The sequence below is a fragment of the Apodemus sylvaticus genome, chromosome 4 (assembly GCF_947179515.1).
Source record: "Apodemus sylvaticus chromosome 4, mApoSyl1.1, whole genome shotgun sequence".
NCBI classification, from domain to species: domain Eukaryota; kingdom Metazoa; phylum Chordata; class Mammalia; order Rodentia; family Muridae; genus Apodemus; species Apodemus sylvaticus.
Window position 1 is genome coordinate 8801932 of NC_067475.1, and position 22426 is coordinate 8824357.

The 22426-nt window shown below is 41.6% G+C and overlaps 1 protein-coding gene across 1 annotated transcript in view; it reads left to right on the plus strand.

The window, feature by feature from the left end:
- The first annotated feature begins 1577 nt into the window (after nucleotides 1-1577).
- Ptgfr (prostaglandin F receptor) overlaps nucleotides 1578-22426 on the plus strand; it is a 35344-nt gene continuing 14495 nt past the window's right edge. The window contains exons 1-2 of the mRNA XM_052178951.1: nucleotides 1578-1832; nucleotides 3261-4136. Coding sequence (XP_052034911.1) covers nucleotides 3333-4136 — 804 coding nt within the window. The 5' untranslated portion in view covers nucleotides 1578-1832; nucleotides 3261-3332. The remainder of the gene's footprint in view (nucleotides 1833-3260; nucleotides 4137-22426) is intronic.

The window sequence follows — 22426 nt, forward strand, 5'->3', positions numbered from 1 at the left end:
TTAATGTGTCTTGTTTGTCTGAACTATGTTTTGGTTAAAGAATGGGGTTCTAAATAAGGAATTTCAATAACAGATGCAGAAGAGATTGAAAAAGTGATACAATTTATGTAGTACTTTGGAAAAGAAACCACTATTGCCTTGGTTTTATTGATTTTTACAATCCGACATCAAACGAGGGAGCATGTTTTCTTCCTTCCATACCCAGTTCCACAGCACCGGTGTGAGACGCCGTCTCCAAGCTGCAGAGATCCAAAGTCGGATTCCTGACTCTAGAGTTCATTACTTTAAAGGTTAGGTGAATGTCCACATGTGGTTCTTAGTGAGAACAGGGGAATGACAGAGAATAGCTCCGCAGAGGGCCATTTCCACGAGAGAAACACAAGGAAAACCATCAACACATGGAACTGCAACTAAGGACTGTTAATCATTAAAGGAAAGAGTGGCACTCTGTGTCACATTTTCGGTGTGGCTTGTGACAGGGTTGTTTTTTTTGGATACTGGCCATGCAGGCACAACAATTTTCTACTAATCAAAACATTCACTTCTCCAACCATACCCAAGTCACAGTTTAAACATGCTATGATAATATCAATGTAAAAATTCTCTATCTCCACCACAGGGGGAAAGTGTGCAGTCGGACTTTTCTACAGTTAATGGCTAATTTATTTTATCTGGCTTTTGCACTTTATGGTCCCTTTTCGATATTCAGGAATTTGGAAGCACCTTCTGGTTCTGGAATGGAGAAACAGATTTATTCCAGTGTGGCACTATTTTTCACACAGCTAGCGACAATATTTTGCCAGGTTCAGAAGGGAAATTAAGAGCAGTAATAGGGGCACAAAAGTGTTGGGTTGGAAATGTCATGTTCACAGGTGTGTGTGTGTGTGTGTGTGTGTGTGTGTGTGTGTGTGTGATTAGCTAAAAACAATTATAGTGGAAAGGATTCACATTGTACAAGCTCACACAGCACTATACATTTAACAAGTTCACATAGCAATTCTTAATGAAAAATTAGCATGTCTTTACTTGAACATAAAGTACTTTTTACAAAGTCTATAAGGTGCACATCTTTTGCTGTGGATATCCCCAGAAAGTCTCTCAAGGAAATCTATGGTCTCGAACCCCAGGCCAGCAGGTGCTCAAGAATGCAGTGCATGCGTCCCTCTATCTTCTTACCCAGATGGACGTGCACTCCAGTGACAGCAGCGGAGCCTAAGGCTGTTCCGCTTACAGCAGTTGTCCAGAACTTTTCATTCACTCCCTGTGGGTGTCTGCTAGAAGTTCTCTTTCAAACTGGCAAACCTTTACCCCATTTGGTTGGGCTTGGAATTAATTCATTCCCCATAGGCTGTATCCGACAGCCCCACACACCAGGGTCTAAACATGCCTTGGCTCTCCTCATTCTGTCTTGAAGCTTAAGAAATGACTTCTTTCATTTGGAAACGAGTTTAAAGCAAAACTTTCCGTAGTTGTAGTTGTCTGGTGGCTGAAAGCATTGTCTTCTGCTGCTCGGTGGCCAAAGCATCAGAGGACGGTGCCGCAGCTTCACCCTGAGCGGGCAGAGAAAGTGGGCGGAGAGGAGAGAGCGGAGGAAGGGGCGGAGGTCACCCAGCCCTCCACCCTCCGAGGCTGGGAGCATCTCTAGGTGCTCTGTAGTCCAGGGCACAGTAGGTCCTGCCAGCGATCCAGGATCCAGCGCTCAGAAGAGTCCTAGGGAGGCAGGAGCGGTGGAACCCGAGGTTGCGGCTGCGCCGGGCTGGTTGCGCCATGGAACACGGGGCTCAGCGCTCTTCTGCTCTGGACACAGCCACTCAGTGGCCCAGGATGCCGAGGTAACAACAACCCTGTGGCTGCATTCCCACGGCCGGATTCCCACGGCCCCTGGATTCTCCAGCTGGACCCAGGGTTGATAAACTCCTGTGGCCAGAGTCGCAGGGGCTCCCACTGGAGAGCAAATATAGGCTGAGATTTGCAAGGATTTTGGACCCAGATCGTGGTGTGCTGTGGGGAAAGAAGGGTTTTGGGGCTTGGCTGTAAGTATGGGGCTCAGTAGCAAGAATCCCCCCACCCCCAACCCCAGGAGAGAAGCACGCACACAGGACTACTCCTTCTTTCCCTGAGATTCCCTGCTGGCTGGCAGCACTTCATGGTCTCTACCCCGGTTGCCACAGACCTTTGGCGCCCCCCAGGGTGGGAGGGGAAAGATCTCTCTGGAGTTTGAGAAATTGCAAAAAGTTTCAGCAAGTTGGTTAGGTTTGGTTTAGAGGCAATGTTGCAAGCTGAGGCCCCTTGGGGTGTGGGCTTTGCAACTGGCGAAAGTAGAACTGAGAGCTAGCACAGCGGGCAGCCAGCCTCTTCCCTCCAGGCACCTAAAGCCACTGTCAAATCCCCAGCCTCCCGGAAAGCTGCTCTGGGAAAACAATCTAATTGTCTAGTGGTGGGTGGCTGTGGTCCTGAAGCTAGGGCGGACTTAGGACTCAGCACATTAGGGGGGAAAACCCCCAACAGCAAACAGTACAGTGCTTCTCACTGGAGGTTACAGTAACCGGACAGCGTTTCAGGACAAAGTACTGAGAGGGAGCAGCTTTCTCCCTTCCTCATGCTGTGCAGGGATTTCTGCCCTGCGAAAGAAGTAGGCTAGATCAGAACTCAGAGCCTTAACACTCTTCCAGGAGTCAAAGTGTCACTGAGTGGTGTGTGTGTGTGTGTGTGTGTGTGTGTGTGTGTGTGTGTGAGAGAGAGAGAGAGAGAGAGAGAGAGAGAGAGAGAGAGAGATTCTTGTGTTGACCTTTCATGACCTTGGTTTTATGACCAGCAGGGATCAATTACTTGGGGGTCGATGTCTGACAGAGAAAAGAGCAAGGTCTTAAAGGATTAGTTATTTCAATAGATGGCTGTGCTTTAAAGACTTCATTGGATTGAAATCTAATCTTGTTAGTGTTCTAGTAAGACTCAAATGATCCAAGATGTCAAGGACACACATCAACATTTTATTATTATTATTATTATTATTATTATTATTATTATTATTATTTTAAGATTTCTCTCTTTCTAGGGAAGTGAGCTGACGGGTGTCAGTTTGGGTGGTATCTTTATCTCGAAAGAGAAAATCACCCAGGGAGGAGATGCATGCTGGAGTCAGAGTTCTGCAGCCTGATAGGCTGGGCAAATCCGTCCCGCCCAGGGTGTTGAGGCACTTGGCTCTAAATGTCAGATGACTGGTAATTAGGTCTTTGTAATTCCCATCCTGTGTGCTGCAGATGTCTGCACTTCGAGACTGCACAGTTGTGACAGGGAGATGACTTGAGGGCACAGCGTTTACCTCCACAACAATGTCAATGTCCATGAACGGTTCCAGACAGCCAGTGTCTCCTGCAGCTGGACTCATCGCGAACACCACGTGCCAGACGGAGAACCGTCTTTCAGTATTTTTTTCAATCATCTTCATGACAGTGGGGATTTTATCTAACAGCCTGGCCATCGCCATTCTCGTGAAGGCGTACCAGAGATTCAGACAGAAGTCCAAGGCTTCCTTCCTGCTTTTGGCTAGTGGCCTGGTGATCACGGACTTCTTTGGCCACCTCGTCAATGGAGGGATAGCTGTGTTTGTATACGCTTCTGATAAAGACTGGACCCGCTTCGATCAGTCAAACATCCTGTGCAGTATTTTCGGAATCTCCATGGTCTTTTCTGGCTTGTGCCCGCTCTTCCTAGGCAGTGCGATGGCCATTGAGAGGTGCATAGGAGTCACCAATCCTATATTCCACTCTACGAAGATCACATCGAAACACGTGAAAATGATTCTGAGTGGCGTGTGCATGTTTGCTGTCTTCGTGGCTTTGTTGCCCATCCTCGGACACCGAGATTATCAAATCCAAGCGTCCAGAACCTGGTGCTTCTACAACACGGAGAACATCGAAGACTGGGAAGACAGATTTTATCTCTTGTTCTTTTCTCTCCTCGGACTCTTAGCTCTCGGAGTTTCATTCTCGTGCAACGCCGTCACGGGAGTCACACTCTTAAGAGTGAAGTTCAGAAGTCAGCAGCACAGGCAAGGCAGGTCTCACCACCTGGAGATGGTCATCCAGCTCCTGGCCATAATGTGTGTCTCCTGCGTCTGCTGGAGTCCCTTTCTGGTAAGACCCGATGGGATTGGTAGTTTCTGCTTTCTTGAGTTTATCTATGTTCTATGCAAAGTTTGTAGCCATTATGAGGGTTTCTGGCCTAGAACGTCAATCCTTTAAATGCTAAAATAGATTTCAGTGCTCAGCTCTGGCTTAGAATTAAGTTGTGTTTGGTCCACAGGTTTATTTTCCCATAGATCCCAGTGTAAGGAAAGTGTTTCTGAACAGTGTAGTTATACTCTTGCCTGCTTCCATGTGAGGTAGTGTCAAGTAACAGTAGCTTCAGCACACTGGGTGTTATCTTCAAAATGCTGGTAGAATGGGTGGCCATGTAGACCATTGGGTCACGTAGGCTTCCGTTTTCATCTGCAGACAGAGGAGAACAGTTGTGGGACTGTTCATAATGTAAAGACGAAGTCACCGCTTGCCATCTCTGGGGATGAGCTAAGCTAATGGAGAGTTCAGCCAGCCCTGTGGGTAAGGAAGACAAGACATCACTAGTTCACCAAGGTCACAGCGCTGCGGACACCGTGGGGAGATATCTGACTGGCAGGGAGCCCAGATGTCAGACATTCATGAGAGTACAACTTTCACTCCTTTAAATGCTCTGTAGTGAGCAGGCACCTGTGACAGCTTGGTATTTAGTCCGGAACTAAGGGAAGTTTGTAACAGAAGTGAAACATTCATATTCTCTCCCAGACAGAAGAAGGAAAACTGTAAGGGAAGCCGTGGCCCCAGCTGATCCACTTTATGATGAGAGTAGTGATCATCATCATCCACTTTATGATGATGTGCAGTTAAAGAAGAGCCGCCCTTCTGCAGGAGGAAGGGAGAGCGTCAGTGGGTTCGTTCCTTTGTTGCAGAGGTAGGGAAGCGGGTTGGCACCCAGAGGCGGGCATTCAGGTTGGACCCAGGTTGACATGAGGCAGGCTGGAGGTAGAGGCAGCACCAGGTATGGCCATCACTGAAGAGGTTGCTGCAGACCGGTGAGTAGATGAGTAATGTCCTTTCCTGTATCCCTCTATGGCCACCTGCTGTTCAAGAAGGGCAGACCGCACAGCTTTCATACACAGCATAGGGGATCTCGGTGTGAGAAAAGGTTGTGAGTGTGGCTCCTTCTCAGGAGCCAAGGAAAAAGATGCCTTTGTTTTACAAAAGGTCTTCTTTTATAAATACTTGCTTGTTTTCATTTTATGGCTTTACAATTTTAATTTGGCTTCTTATTTTCTGTTATATAATTAAAAAGAAATAAAAATCTACTCATGCTTTCCTTGGGCTGGCCAGGTATAAGGATCTACGTAAGAGGGCTGAGGCTATTCATGACAACTGAGCTTTGGGAAGACGTGTGGGAGCTGTGGTGGGTGAAGGCAGAAGCCACATTTTCCTTAGTAGTCTAATGTTTTAGTTGAAGGACAAATATCAGATCTAACATTTTGAACTACATCAGTGATTTCAAGTGCTTAATTCAAACTTATGATACTTGGCACGTGGAATTTGTTATGTTTTTAAACTAATGTGGTTTTTCAAAACACAGAATGAGGACTGAGAGAACTGTGCTTAATTTGGCAGTTGTGGAGGTAAAATGAAAAGAGCAGGGTGAGAATGTTAGGGGAACTTTGAGTGTGAAGGGTGAAGGTCATAGCTTGGAAGGACCCTGTGATAAGTGCCTTAGAGGGACCAGGCCTCAGACAGCAGAGGTGGTCATTGAGGTGAGTGTGGATCTGTTCTTAATCATCTTGAACATTTCCTTTAGCTCTGGCTTTTGACTTTGAGGAACTGGAGTGAAAGATTAGCTTCTGTAAGACCACAGAGGACGTGGGATCCCAGATTCTTGCCAGGGATATGTGGACTTTACATTTTCTCTCCTTTTCGTTTTTTCTGAAAAATTGGTTTCTTTTATTGATTACATAGATGATATGACTTAATTCATATTTCAAATAATTTTTAATGGCATTCATTTTGAGATTTCCTTTTCTCTTCCTTCTCTCCCTCCTCTTCCCCTTCCTTCTCCTCTCTCTTCCTCCTCTTCCTCCTCCTCTTCCTTCTCTTTCTTTCTCCTCTTCCTTTTCCTCCTCTTCCTCCTCCTTCTCTTCCTCCTTTTCCTGATCCTCTTTCTCTTCCTCCTCTTCTCCCTCCTCTTCCTTCTCTTCTTCTTTTTCCTCTTCCCCCTCCTCTTCCTTCTCTTCTTCTTTTTCCTCTTCTTCCTCCTCTTTCGGAGTGATATACAGAGTTGCAGATTTTCCTGGGGCATTTTCTTTACTTTCTCTTTAGGAATTATTGGTGTACTTACACATCATTATGTCCGAAATGCTTTTCAGTGTGTAAATTCCTCCTGTGTGAAGTGCACAGGCGACTTAACTGTGTTAAGTACACAGATGCCTCTCAATTAGCTGATATTATGAATTGTTTCAACATTCTAAGAGTTCTGTCCATGTATGATAATGTCAAATGTCTACCATTCACCCCATTATGGCTTGTAATCATGGTGTTATCTCCCTTCATGTAGGAGGAAAATGAAATTTGCTTTTCTTAGGAATTGAGATTTAGGAGTCAAGAATGACTATTGCATTTGTTTAAAATATAACTTACTAGTAACATTTATGTTTTTCTATATCTGTATTTCATAGTTGTAAATATTATTAACTCAGATAAATTCTCTCAATTAAAATTCCGGCTGACAAATGCAAGAACCTACATTAGGCTTTTAGTTCAGAGTTCCATATAGAAACAAGTTCACTCCAAACTCTGAGAGTCAAACATTTATAAAATGGTCTTTCGAGCTACATTTACCTGGAACTCACTAGGTGGAGGCGGCTGTCCTTGAGCATCTGGTGATTTTCTTGTCCTGCACCCAAGAGCTGGGGTTAAAAGCATGTCCCGCTGTGCCCATCTTCAAGTAACAATGTCTTAGCAATCTTTGTTTTGCCTTTATATACATAATGATGCCTTTTAATGCTCTTTTCATAGAATGTACAACTTTAAAAGGAGTTTGCTGTAACTACTATGCATATTTCTACAATTTGGTAGGGCAATAAATACTTGTTCACTGGTTGATTGAAACCTAAGTAGGATGAATGTCAAGAGATTGGAAATGATTGACCAGAATGGATTCTGAATTTTGAAGATAGGAGTTAAGCAAATACTGAAACCAAATAAATGGTCAAGTTTAATGTTTCCCAGGTTAGCACCCGTAGAGTAACGAAATGTTGAAATTCGGCAATTTGTTTTACAATCTTTTCAGAAAAAGGCGATAATTTTAAATGAAGGAAAACATAAAGTATCTGAGGAGCAAGATGATTTCCTATGTAATAGAGTTAACCCAAGAAATGTGTTCTTTTGTATATGTAGAGCTGAATTTTTATTTTTTTCCACAGGCTGTAACTCTTAGGCAAATCTTTCTGGTCATCTTTGTAATAAAATATTTAGTCTCTAAGGTGATTATCAGATACAGATCAATTGGATGTTAGGTTAACTTTGACTGAAATTGCTACTATGCCAGTATTACACTGACCAGCTGTTATAGAGTGAGTAGCCAATGATGGGATGGAGGGCTCTGTCCTGTGGCTGTTCTGTTGAGACTGTTGTCTTTGGGAGGCTGATGCTTGTCATCATTTTAAAGCACTCAATGGAGACTCTACATATCTGCGCCCTTGCTTTAGCACTAAAGGATGGTAGATGGACGCACATCTGCATGTGTTAGGTGAAGAGAATATATGGAACATGTATTCTGTTCTAGATCTTGGTCAAACATTTCTAATCTTTTAACATTTTGTGTACATGACAGTCAACCATTACTATGGGTCTAAATCTGTGCTTGTAACATGCATTTGTGTATGTAAATAGTGTGTATATATATGTATATGCACTGTATGTTCTTTAATTTTTTTTTACTTATTTTATTATTACTTGTGTGTGTGTGTGTGTGTGTGTGTGTGTGTGTGTTTGTATGTGTAATTTACTCCATGTATATACAAGTTCCCTTGGAGGCCAGGAGAGGGCATCAAGTTTTTTTGGAACTTGAGTTACAAATTGTTGTGAGCAGCCTGACATAGGTATTGAGAATTGAACTAAGGTTGTTCAGAAGATAAGCAAGTGCTCTTAAATATTAAGCCATCTCTCCAGTGCACATATAAAATACACATTTGTATCTATGCATATTGTTACCCCTTCTATGCTGTCTTAAAAAATATTATTCCTCAGCTTCTCTCTTCTATTCCTTTGCATTACTTCCCTCAGAGCACTCAGACATTTCTTAGTTGACCTGTTAGTTGCTTGGATTTTGCTCTTACATGAAAGCTACAAAGAGGTGGGGGACGGTGTGTACTGCTGCGTCCTCAGCTCCTAGACCAGCGTTGGGCCTGGGTTGGTTTCTACAGTAGGTGCCAGCTGAATACCATGCAAAAGAATATTTAATGCATGACTGTATTGTCTCACCTTGCATTCTATATGTGACCTGGTTGGTTTTGAACCTTCAATTCATGATTGGAATTGGAGGAGAAACGCTTCCGCCTGGAAGTTTCCAAGTAAAAGAGCCTGCAAGAATCCTGGCCATTCCGAAGCTTGCATCTGAGTTAGAATTTAGGATCTTGTCAGAATCAGAAGCATCTAATTGACAAACCATGTTTGGGATTTTATTTTTACACTATTACAATAATCTATTTATGTGTCATTTCCTCAATTAGCCTCAGTAGTTCTTGGTGTTGTGTCCTATGGCATTTGTGTTTTAGTTTTTAAACATGAGGGGGGCATTAGTCAACATGCATTTAATAAAAAAATTAATAAACCAAGCACTGAGTGGGTAGTTTCAAGGTGAAGGAAAACATTAAGCAATAGAATGTGTTATAATATATCCCCATAGTCTTTAGCATTGTCTGTCTTTTTACAAACACCACCAAAACATGTGTGGGAGTGAAGAGGAGCAAATTACTTCGAATAAAGAGCTCCAGATGTTGCATGGACAGTGCCATAAAATGAAATCTTTACTTTAAATGTTGAAATTTGTCTAAAATTGAGCTTGGTGATGTCATATCTCTTCTGGCTGATTGGATCAATTTGTGTGCATATATGTTTATCTATCTACCTATCATCTATCATCTGTCTATCTATCTATCTATCTATCTATCTATCTATCTATCTATCTATCTATCTATCTATCTATCTATCTATCCATCCATCCATCCATCCATCCATCCATCTATCTATCTATCTATCTATCTATCTATCTATCTATCTATCTATCTATCTATCTACTTAACTAACTAGCTAGCTAACTTCCTACTCATATCTTGATTTATATATTTTTGAGGCAAGTATTAGCTATTCCACCTGGCCTTGAACTCATTAAGTAGCCAAAGATAACTTCAAACTTTTGTCTCTATGTCCTGAGTTCTAGGAGTACAAGTGTAGGCTCCCACACCTGATTTACACAGTGCTGGAGATGGAATCTAAGGCATTGTGTATACTTAGCAAGCACTGTGACAATGGAAACTTATGTTTCCAGCTCTCGGTTTGTAGAGCAAGACCAGAGATCACGTCTCAGAGTAACCAGACAGAATATTTTTATGAATGTGGAAGCACCCCATAGAGACACCCCTTTGGATGAGTCTTGCTGGGGGATATTTCAGTTGAGCATAGCTACTTTACCCACCATGTGACACTGTCTCTGTCTGTGGTCATTCTATACAGTAATAAATAAACATGAGACTGAGAGACTACTCTGCTCCTTGTCTCATTTGGGACACATCCTCAGGGCACTTACTGCTTCCAGGTTTGCTGAGGTATCTGCAGCGGGCTTCCCTGGTGGTTTCTGGACAGCTTGGTCTCTGCCTGGTAGTGCTACCTGCACCATGCCACACTTTGAAGCAGGTTCATTGTACAGACCTTCATTCCAAGCTAATTGTTTGCAGAGTTCATCTTGAGACAGAGATTTGTAACTGTTCATGCCTTACCTACATGTCAAGAACATTGCATGCAGATTGAAATAGGACCAGGTAAACATGTTGCCCTCTGCCTGTGAACTGACCTTGATTGAGAAGAGTAACATTTTTCCTCATGGAAAACTCTGCCCAGTGAAGTTTGGTTAGTTAAAGAAAAGACACTGCTAGGCTGAGAAATTACCCAAAAGTAAATTGCTTAAGATGAGCATGGTGGTCTGGAAGATTTTCTTTTTTAATTTTAAGTTCATTCATTCTTGGCAAAACAAAATTTCTTGTTTTCCAGAAGACATAAAAATGCCCAAAGATGTCGCAGACATAGAGACAGCACTTACAAAACATAGCCTGAACCATTCATGTATAAGCAAATCACAAACATGTGCATTATAGTTTTACTCTCAAAGTCTTCTCATTTACTGTGTGGCCTTTTATTAATCCTCCATACATTTAAGGTATAATTCGAGGTGCGAGTGCTTCCAGGTTTCCCACACATAAGTTTATGTGCATGGACTGATGTGAACAGGAGGTATATGAAATGTGGTCACATCTGTGTTTGGTTTAGAAGGCGTTAACAGCCACACTGATTTGTCCTGGCATAACTATATTGTTTATCTGTGTTCAGGAAGGAATGGGAGAAATTTGCCTTTTGATTCTTGTAAACATATCTTTCAAAGCTGGTACAAACTCGTCCCTCTGTGTGTTCTCCGACCTGCGTGTGAGGGTGTGAATGCCACAGCAGACTGGATGCAGTTGTGGTTTACACAGTGAGGGAGGTGGTTTCCTCTCTCCCCCTTGCTATTGAATCCCCAAATAAAAACCAGAGGGAGTGAGCTGTGCTGGGATGCCGATTGAGACATAGACAATGGATTCTGTGGAAGGAATCATCCTAGCTTTTTGAGCATTGTTGCAAATCAAGCATACCCTTGAGAGTAGTTATTTAGAGCACATGCTGGGAACAGGGCGGACACCCTGAGCACCTCAGCTATGACCTTGGAGTTACCCGGAGATAATTTTGTACATCTGGGAACTGATTGCAATAATCATACTTATTCGGAGGCATTATTGAATGGAATAGGTTCACTCTCCTAAAAACTGTAACAGAGAAATTGGCACATAGTAGACATACAACATAAAAGAAAGCCTCTATAAAACTATTGCCGTGATTTTTTTTTCTCACCATCCTGATTAAATTAATCATGTTTAGTTCTGATGTTTTTAATGTCTCCCCCAGCATCATCAGACGGGCTGGCTGATACAGAGGACAAGGGCAGAAGCTTATAGTTTCAGAAAACATTTCTTAGACATTTTTCCTTGGTTCTGGTTCTTATTACAGATTCTCTTCCAAAGTACACTGCTCCTTGCATCTTGCTCCAGTTTGAATACTGTTTCTTAGACTGTAGATAACAAATCAAGTTCAAATTAGCAAAAATTGTTGGCATGATCGCGTGGCACCATGTTTGGGGCTGTGAGCGGGGCCAGGAGCAAATGAGCTCCTTTCCCAGAGAGAGGGAACAGCTCAGACGATGGACAAGGTCTCAGGCTTCTGCTCTTGAAGAGGTAAGCACAGTGGGTTAGAACTTGCTTCCAAGCCCCTTTCTTCCACTTTTGGCTATGTGATTAGAATGATTTATTCACTTACAGAGTGGGTATCCCAATAGCACCGACTTTATAGGTCTGTGGCAAAAAACTAGATAGGTTAATGTGTGAAGAAGCACTTAAAGTTGTGTCTGACGTACATTAGTACCATGTGTTTTCAGTCATTATGCTATTTTTTATGTTTTTTATTGTTGCTGGTACTTTTAAATGGCAATGCTGTCATATAGTAATTTTGTCTATGAGATCATCAAAAGGACTTCAAATGTATGTAGTCAGGGAAGTGAGTCTTCCAGCAGGAGTTGTCCCTTCCTCTGTGGAGACTCACTAGTACTGACTTACTGATTTGAAAAATTCCTATTGGGCACTTGTCATGTGCCAGGTGCTCTTATATTATTGAGAATATCATTCACTGTGATTCAACAGTACATAAAGTTTATGGTCACAGACAAGGGTCCTTGAAGAAATTAAGAAGGATGTGTGTCAGTAGTTGAAATAAAGTAATAGCAGGTGTTCTGTTGTGGATGTTTGAGGATGAGATCTCCTTTGACAATTCCTACAATGGAAAGTGTCTAGAGAACATCGTTTAGAAAGGAAAGTTGGCATACAAACCCAAACACAAGTCAAGCCAAAAAGGAAAGAGGATAATGCCTACAGATAAAAAAGTGTGCATTTCATACAGTGGTGTTGGTACAGGTTGTCACAACATTAGAATATAGTAGATAGAGGAGGATTAATATTTTTATTGAAAAGAGATTCTTCTCCCATACAACACACCCTAACCAGTTTCTCCACCTTCCATCCCTCCCAGAGTGTTGAGTGTTTAGTGAATTAATATTAAGAGTTTTGATTCTTCAAGTAAAGAACCAGCACTAAACAGTTAAATCAGATATAAATATTGAATGATTAAATTAATATTTCATAAATCGTTGAATTAGTGACACGACTCAGGCTATAGAAGACACATTAGATATTGGTGAGAAAGGCACTGCAAAGTTGCTATGCTTTCTAGGCACGCAGGTTAAAAACACATTTTGGAAAAGACTGAACATAGAAAAATTAATTCAGATTTCTATGAATTTTAATAATGGAAACAGTGAAACTAAAAACTTGCCTGGCCTTTCATTTATTCACTAAGTCCTCCATTGGCCAGTTCTTTGCTGAGGGGAGACCTGGAGTGTCCCATGTAGAGGGCAGAGAACCCAAAAGGAGAAACAAACTCGGAGAATAAGCGCCATGAACTCCAGAATCAAACCTCCTGCTCATTCACAGGCCGTGCTAGCAAGTGGTTAGAGCTCTTGCCTAGTATGCCAACCATCGCAGGTTCAACATTCCAGCCCTATAAAAATACTTATGCCTGTATGTAATGACAATAATTTCTAATCCACGCCTATAATCTGTCTAATAAATGGAATGGTTACACACAAATACTTTTAAAATAAGGGATGGACATATCTATTTCCATTTTCCTAGATCTGCTCGGGATGAGGCAGGAGGTTAACTTCTCACTGGCCGAGAAGCCCCAGGTAGAGCGCAAGCACACATGACGGCTGCAATCACAAGTTGTAGCCCACAAGTTGTAGCACAAGATGACCCCACGGTCATTGCTGTGCCTTCCACATTCATGTCACTGCTCACTCGGGAGCAGGAGAGAGGAAGCAAGTTAGGAATGAGTGCATGGCTGAGAGGCTGGGGCAAGGGTGGGGATGGAGAGCAGACAAGGTGGTGAGGGCTGAAGAAGGCTGGGAAATGGGGCATGGTCTGCTTAGGAACTCTGTTGGTAAGCCACGTCAACATCATGTCAACAGCTGATGTCACGTCAACAGCTGATGCCCTCTCACTGAAGAACATTCAATTTCATGCATTTCATCCTTTTTAAGTTACATAAAATAATCTGTGAAGAACAGAGTGGACTCTGAGTTAGGGTCAAATGTCCTAAACCCCACTCCCCTGAGAGAACCCCCGTTAGCGTTTTGGATACTGTCTTTTACTCTGCTAGCCTGGTCATGTGTTACTTTAGGTCTTTGATTGATGCACTGAAAGATTCTTTGTTCCTTCACGTCTGTGCAAGGCATGTGTGTATTTTCTGAACTCGTTTTTCAAGAATTCTTTGGGTATCAAGAAACAGGTAATTCTGATACTTAAAAAAATCAGAAAATTAATCGTATAAAAGAAACTTTTGAATGTTCATTGCCATTTAATTTAGTTCTTCACTTTGTAGCTAGAAAACTGATCAATTTCTTCTGTGGTTAATGCCTTTGCTTGGTTTGTAGGTGGTGATTTTCTCAGAATAAGCCGATGTGACAATATTTATCTCACCTCCTTATCTCTATCTCTATTTTCTGTGTCCATACCTACATCCGCATTTATAGTTTAATCTCTGAATGGATCTATATACACAACGTATCCTACTTGGATTGTAAGCACTCACAGCCAGGCCTGCCTGTTTTTTGCAGCTCTGAGCCTCACGCTTCTGGAAAAAGCATTACTTTTTTTCCCCGTGCTTCCAGAAAAGCACAGGGCCATTCATCAGACCCTGTGTTTATGTTTTAAATAAATTTATAACGTGATTTGGTTTGATTTAAAAGTTAATAATCTGAGTTTTGTTTTCAATAGGTAGCTACTTGTCTCCAAATTACTAGTTATCATTTTAAATATCAACTCATCTGATATATGGAACTTTTGTATAGTACATGCTGGGATCTTCTGAACCTATCATCCTATTCTATCTATCAATCACTCCATCACTCTATCACTCTGTCACTCTATCACTCTATCACTCTATCTATCTATCTATCTATCTATCTATCTATCTATCTATCATCACTCTATCACTCTATCTATCACTCTATCTATCTATCTATCACTCTATCTATCACTCTATCACTCTATCACTCTATCTATCTATCTATCTATCTATCTATCTATCTATCTATCTATCTATCTATCTATCTACCTATCTATCACTCTATCTATCACTCTATCACTCTATCACTCTATCTATCTATCTATCTATCTATCTATCTATCTATCTATCTATCTATCTATCTATCTATCTATCACTCTATCTATCACTCTATCTATCACTCTATCTATCACTCTATCACTCTATCTATCTATTTATCTATCTATCTATCTATCTATCTATCTATCTATCTATCTATCTATCTATCTATCTATCTATCTGAGACAAGGTCTTCCTTTATGGCCCTGCTGTCCTGAAATCCTCCATGTAGACCAGGCTGGGCTCTAACTCAAAGAGATCCACATACTTTTATACTTTTGCCTCCCAAGTACTGGGATTAAAGGTACTCAGCTATTTATCTATTGCATGTATCTTTTTATCCCTTTCTTCACAAAATTCAATACAAATTGTCTGAAGAAATTTGGTGTCCCATTTTTATTGTACTGGTTGTATTTTGAAATTTGGCAATAATAGTTGTCTGTGAGGTGTATTCATTTGGAAATAGCATGAGTTAGATGAGAAGCCTTTTTTCATAAGTTTTACTATGGCCAGGGTTGCTTGGCGTACAGCCTTTGTCTCATCCTGGCCCTTGCTAGCCTGTGTGTCAGCTATGACTGCTTTTACCATATCATTGACAGCCTGGGACTGAGCTACAGCCCCCACAGAGTGCCAGGTCTTGCTCTACACTGCAGAGCTGTTTCAAGGTTTATGTGGTCCCCTCTCTTTGCCACTGGGGCCTTCTCTGCTTTCTGTCCTTCCTTTGACAAGGTTGGTAGAAATATAAGGTATAACTAATTGGTCATGTTGGTGGAATGAGGGCAAGAATAATGAATCACTTGCTTAAACCAGAGAGGTCATTGTTTCTCAAAACTCATATTTCTTACACTATCATATATAAACAATAGAAACTGGTTTTATAATGTCAAATTAATTTAATATGTGATTTTGCCACTGCAATAATTTTTTTTCTGTAAAATTTTGGAATGAACAGCATAACCACATTGTATTGAGTCAATTTTCAGACAGTCCTGAGCTGTCTTTGTATTTGGGCATAGACATTCCTGCAACGCATCTTTCAAGCAAAACAGGTCAAGATTTTCTTCCTCTTCTCTCTTTCTTTCAGTGTCTTTGGTTGGCTTTTGAGGGTGGGAGCAAGAAAGCAAAACAGGATGAGAAACTTCCAGTTCCCATTGGCTGCAACTTTCTCTCCCCATTCAGCAGCCTGGACCTGGGTAGATACTTTACTCTGCCAAGTCAGAGAAGTGTGAAGGAGGGCGTAGATAAACCTTGTTTTAAAAGTTGATTTTAAAGAGCTCCTGGAACCTGGTACTGGTCCCCAGTACCTGGAATTGCCCCAGTTACTCCTGTGGTCCTCCCAGGGTTTGGGTTCTGTGTTGCCTAACACCCGTGTATTAGTATGAAGCTTCTGAGAATTTCCCTTCTGCGTAGCATACCCTAAGGGTTTGCTTAAATGAGAAATGTTCCTTTTCAGAAAGGCTTGGATATAATTGCACCTAGGGGGGAATAAACTGTGTGAAGACCTCCACATCCCTCATTCCCTAGTGTATTACTTCCTTTCCCCTTTTTTTTTTTTAATTGGGGGCATTGAGTCCATTGATGTTAAGAGATATTAAGGAATAGTGATTATTACTTCCTGTCATTTTTGACGTTATTTTTTAAATTTGATTGGTTAACTTCTTTTGGGTTTGATGAAAGAAGGTTACTATCTTGCTTTTTCCAGGGTGTAGTTTCCCTCCTTGTATTGCTGTTTTCCTCCTATTATCCTTTGTAGGGCTGGGTTTGTGGATGGATAGTGGGTAAACTTGGTTTTGCCATGGAATAACGTTGTTTCTTCATCTATGGTGATTGAGAGTTTTGCTGGGTATAGTAGTTTTGGCTGGCATTTGTGTTCTCTTAGAGTCTGCATGAGATCTTCCCAGGATCTTCTAGCCTTCATAGTCTCAGGTGAGAAGTCTGGGGTGATTCTGATAGGTGTTCCTTTATATGTTACTTGGCCTTTTTCTCTTAATGACTTTAATATTCTTTCTTTGTTTAGTACATTTGGTGTTTTGATTATTATGTGATAGGAGGTATTTCTGTTCTGGTCCAGTCTGTTTGGAGTTCTGTAGGCTTCTTGTATATTCATGGGCATCTCTCTCTTTAGGTTAGGGAAGTTTTCTTCCATAATTTTATTGAAGATATTTGCTGGCCCTTTAAGTTGTAAATCTTCACTATCATCTATGCCTATAATCCTTAGGTTTGGTCTTCTCATTGTGTCCTGGATTTCCTGGATATTTTGGGTTACAAGATTTTTGCATTTTGCATTTTCTTTAACTGTTGAGTTTGTGGTTTCTATGGTATCTTCGGCATCTGAGATTCTTTCTTCTATCTCTTGTATTCTGTTGTTGATATTTGCATCTATGTCCCCTGATTTCTTCCCAAGGTTTTCTATCTCCAAAGTTGTCTCCCTTTGAATTTTCTTAGTTGTTTCTACTTCTGATTTTAGATCCTGGATGGTTTTGCTTAGCTCCTTCACTTGCTTGTTTGTGCTTTCCTGTAATTCTTTAAGAGATTTTTGTGTTTCCTCTTTCATGACCTCAGCCTGTTGACCAAAGTTCTCCTGTATTTCTTTAAGTGATTTTTGTGTTTCCTCCTTATTGGCTTTTGTATTCTCCTGAATTTCTTTCAATGATTTTTGTGTTTCCGTTGTAAGGGCTTCTAACTTTTGATCCATTTTCTCCTGAATTTCTTTAAGTATGTCCTTCATGTATTCCTCTACCAGCATCATGACCAGTGATTTTAAATCCAAATACTGTTTTTCTGGTGTGATGGGGTATCCAGGACATGCTGTTAAAGGAGAATTGGGTTCAGATGCTGCCATATTACCTTGATTTCTGTTAGTGACGTTCCTGCGTTTGCCTTTTGCCATCTAGTTCTCACTGGTGTTAGTTGGTCTTGTCAATGTTGGACTCACCAGTGCAAGCTGCCTCTTCCCAGGTGGCCTCTGGTGCACAGCTGACCTCCTGCACTGCCTGGAGACAGGGTGCTGTGGCCCAGGCTGTTCAGATCCTGAAGCAGACACCTGAAGGCTCCCGCCGGGGCCTGCTGGACTCACCAGAGCACACTGACTCCTCCCAACCGGCCTCTCGGGTGCCCCTCTGTCCTCTTGCAGGACCTGGAGATGTGGTGTTGCAGCCCAGGCTGTTCTGGATCCCGAAGGGGAGATCTGAAGGCTCCTGCCAGAGTCCTCAGGACTGGAACCTAAGCTCTGCCTGAGCAAGCTATGCGCTCCCAGTCTGCCTCCCGGTGCACACCAGGTCTCCTGCACTTCCTGGAGACCGAGTACATTACTTCCTTTCCTAATGGTAACTAAGAGATTAGCAGATAGCTCCATCATTCCAGTGAATGGTGGACTCATCTCTGATGTAGTTTAGGATCACATGCTTAGGACTGTGCATTTTGTGTTTTTGAGAACATGCTTTAATTACAACATTTCTCTCTTCCATATATTTTCACCACCAATAGCTTCCACAGGTTTCCAGTCTGTAGTCCATTTTCTGCATCCCTGAGTCCATCTCAGCCCTTTGCCCTTCTTTTGCCAAGGTTTGTATATAGTGTTGATAATTAAATCATACCAATGAAATTAGGGCAAGATTAAAGAACCACCTTAAACCAGAGAAGCCATATCTATTCATGAATGAGAAAAGTGCCCACCCTAACAAATATTTAAAAAACAAAAAGCTAAAGCTCTTATAAACATTGGTAGGTTCTGTCACTTTTATAGGGTGTGTGGCAGTTCTTTCCCCTTCTGAAAAGCCTGAAGACAGCTAAGGCCGACTCTTATTTCAAGAGAATATAAACAGCCACTGTGCCAATGATGAAAGATGCCCAAACAATCCTAACTGTGGGGCAGGGAAGGGGGGGCTCTGCTTTTCAGCACTGGATTTTCACACTTAGAGAGGCTGATGTGTGAGCCTGGTGTCAAGTCCAACTTGCCAAAAGCGTTCCTGGGTGTGAAGGAAGACAGTGATCTATCCGGGAGTGAAATCTATTTGTGCTGTTGGCACAGTCTGATCTGTCTCCACAGGATAAACGTTTGCAACTAACTCAAAGCCAGTCTACATATTCAGAGGAGAGTGGTATTCTGTACTGTTGATCTAGGACACCATTTTGGGTATGGCTGATGCAGTGGGCTGATAAACAAGCTTGACCTGCCTTCCTTACCTCACACATTTCCTTTGATTTAGAATGGTGTTAGGAGGCAGGTGTCCTCTTGAGCTCATTAAGATGGACTAGCTTTCTCTTGGACTTTTGAGTTTGTTATGATCGGTTCTCAAAAACGGAGGTTGAAATAAGTATCTCACCAGAGACTATTCATCTGTTAAACAGCGTAAGGAGACAGGAAGAAATCACTTAGAGGGCACGCTTCATTTTGGTATGGAGCAAAGCCCTAGTGGGCAAGAAGTCATCAGGAATTTCTCTGCTGCCATCTCAGTCCTTACAGGACCCAAGCACTCTGAACACACTATACCTTAAGAGATGAAGGTCTCTCTTTGGAATGAACTTCATACTCCTTGTCCATGGGAAGTTACTGGGCACTATATGAAAGGACAACTCTGGGCCTCTCTGGGCTATTGTCCTGAAAAAGGGTGATTTTTAGGAACAGATCAATACAGTTTATTAAGTATTTTATAGCTAAAATCATAATAGTTTCCTGTGAGTGCTAGCTGTTGAATAATGCTTTTCCTTGCAGAATCTTAAAAAGAAAACATGCAGGCTTGCATAGGTTCACTAAAGGAGATTCAAATGTATATGTGTCTGGTGAAATCTCTATGAATATGCTACCTTGGTAGGTAGAGGCGGGAGGTTCAGGAGTTCAGGATCAACCTCAACTACAAGTTGCATTCAAGGCCAGCCTGGGCTATGGTAGTTTGTGAGTCAAAACCAAACCAAACCAAATCAAACCAAGCAAACAAACAATTAGTAACAAAAAATATATTACTATAGCATAGTAAACAAGTGAATTACTGAGTTGAATTGCAAGCCTGAAATTCTTAATTTGCCTTTCATTTCCTTTCCTGCATTCTCTGTGAGACCTGTGCCGATCATTATAACTTACATTTATCTCACTTTGGACAAAACAGATCAAATTTGATCTGTTCCCAGTGTATTTGTTTTGTGACTGTCTCTCAAGTTAGTAGAAACTCCCCAGTGACACAGCCATGTCATCTGTTTCTACTCTGCTTCCTTTGGTACCTCATACATGGCTTGGAAAGGTCTAAGGAAAATGCAGCTCATCTTTTAGAATCCTTTAATCTCCAATACAATTAGTGAAGGAAATAGCATCCCTGTGGCAATGGTTATTAACTGTCCAGGATGTCACATAAAGGTTTTGAAAGATGTATAACTTTTTGAAATATAATTATAAAACTGTCATTGTGGTGATTGTTTCACTTCAAGGTTGGTTTTGTTCTAAGAATTAGAATTAATTAATGAATTAGGACAAGCCCTGCATGTTTATCTTCTACAGTGTACACAGGCGAGCAGGTTTGAACTGCCTTGTAGATTCCAACTGTTGAATCTCACAGTTCCCTTGTATTTGTCCTCAGATACAGAGAACATTAATTAATATAAATATTAGGAGGTGCTTAACCCAAAGAATGTAATAATTTAGAGTATCTGCATTTAGCCTCATGAGCTATTATTATTCAACACAATTAACCATACATTACATCTGAAATAATGATTAAAAGTAAAATATCCCCAGACATAAGGAAATAGCATTCTGACACAAGGAAAATACAAAGACTTTGATTTGACCATGATTTGTGGAGAAAAATAAATGTGATTAAAAGGAATATTAATTTTGTACATTATTGTTATGATAATGTAGGCCTGACTATAGGGTTATCTGAACAAATTTACTAAGAATTTCTCTTAAAATATTTTTCAAAAGTATTTTTTCTTTTCTCTATAGAACAATACACTTCCTACTCTCCAGTCTTCCCCTACTCTATCTAAGCTGATCTCTAATTTACCTGAATAAATCTAAAGATTCCAAAACTAAAAACAGACTGCCCCCTTAGTTGGCAATGAATATTAAAATCACTCTTGATTTTGTAAGCAAACAGTTGGGCCTCTGAGAAACATCTTTACTCTTGTTATTGAAATGTAAAAGCCCCACCCAGAGGTCACAAGTCCCCTCCATGTGTCCAGGACAGACCCAGACCTGTCGGGCTTTGACTCAAACCAGACGGAGCTGCAAGGAGCCAGCGGCAGCACGTTGGTTACTTTTGTCTCAATGTCTTCATTTCACCTTGAACGGAATGCTTATTGGCCCATGTGCTTGCAATGTCTGGTGGCTTTGCAATCAGAACAGCATGGCTGACACTCATGCCCAGACACGTCTGTAGTGGGAGGACACCATAGCTCTTGGTGTGTGTATGAGTGCTATGCACATCCACGTGTGTACATGAGAAAGCCAGAGGGGGGAAGCTGAGCTGCCTTCATCTTCTTCCCTTGAGGCAGGCTTTCTCACTGAGCCCGGAACCAGGATAGTGTTCTGCCTTCCCCTTCCACAGTGCTGGGTTTGTAGGCACTCATGGCAGCACCCAAGTTTTCCTGTGAGTGCTGCGATATGAGCTCAGTTTCTCATGCTCTCATCCCCACCCCATGCTGCTGCTGCTGTATGTGTGTGTGCTTGTGTGTGTTTGTGTGTATGTGTGTGTGTATACACATGTGCATGAACATGTGTGCTTGCACGTATGCCTGCACACACACATGCATACAGTGCCCCTTGGGGGTCAGGACACTGCACTGGGTCTCCTGAAACTGGAGTTGCACACAGTTGTGAACCATCTGACATGGGTTCTGGGAACTGAATTTGTAGTAGCAATACTTTCTCTTAGCTACTGAGCCATCTCTCCATTTTCAAGTTCTTGAGTTTTCAGTGGATCCAAAGAAGGCTTTAGTGAAAATTTAGTATATTCGTTAAAAAAAAATAAACCAATGAAAACCACACACACGCACACACACACACACAAGATACATGTGATATGTTTAGAAATATTCATTCATTTATTCAATAATATTTTTCTCAAATGAATGAACACTTATCAGACAATGTTCATTCAAGCTTTCTGGGACTGTGCTGATAGATGGTCAGCAGTAGCTATTTTCCTGGGAAGGTTAATCTCTTCTGCAGGTATAGGTTGCAGAGGGTATATGGAGGGGCAGAGGGTTTATAATCATACAGATGATCAGGAATATTTCCAAACTGTAGTTACTCTGAATGGGGCTTGGGCTTGGGATGTTTTTAGATCAGATGGCCAATGACAGGACCCCATGCCTGCATGCCTACAAGTATACAGCTGTGAATGACCCTGGGGCTTTTCTAGGAGGTCATGCACTATTTCTGAAGAGAAAAAGAAAGATGGTGCTACCAAAATTAGCCTTGGCTATTCTGGCTTGAGAGACCTACTGTTTCCCAGTAGATTGCATCATTCCAACTTCTGTGCTTGGGATAGAAAGGCTCGTATTCATTCCCAGGGACACAGTAGGTCTGCACTTCCTCCTTTGGTTTTGTATTCACCTACCACACATCTGTCAGACACTCACTATGTTCAGAGAGATCCCAACTGTATGGTTGCTGTCAGTGATCATCTCTGTCAGCGCTGACTCCATGCTTAACAATTCATGCAGTCTACCTCAATGAGAGAATGAAGTTAGTCTCTGTGTCCATGCTTGAAGCTCTTCAGCCATGAAGTGAGTTTCTATAGCATGCTGTATAATTTCTTACTAACAACTTTGAG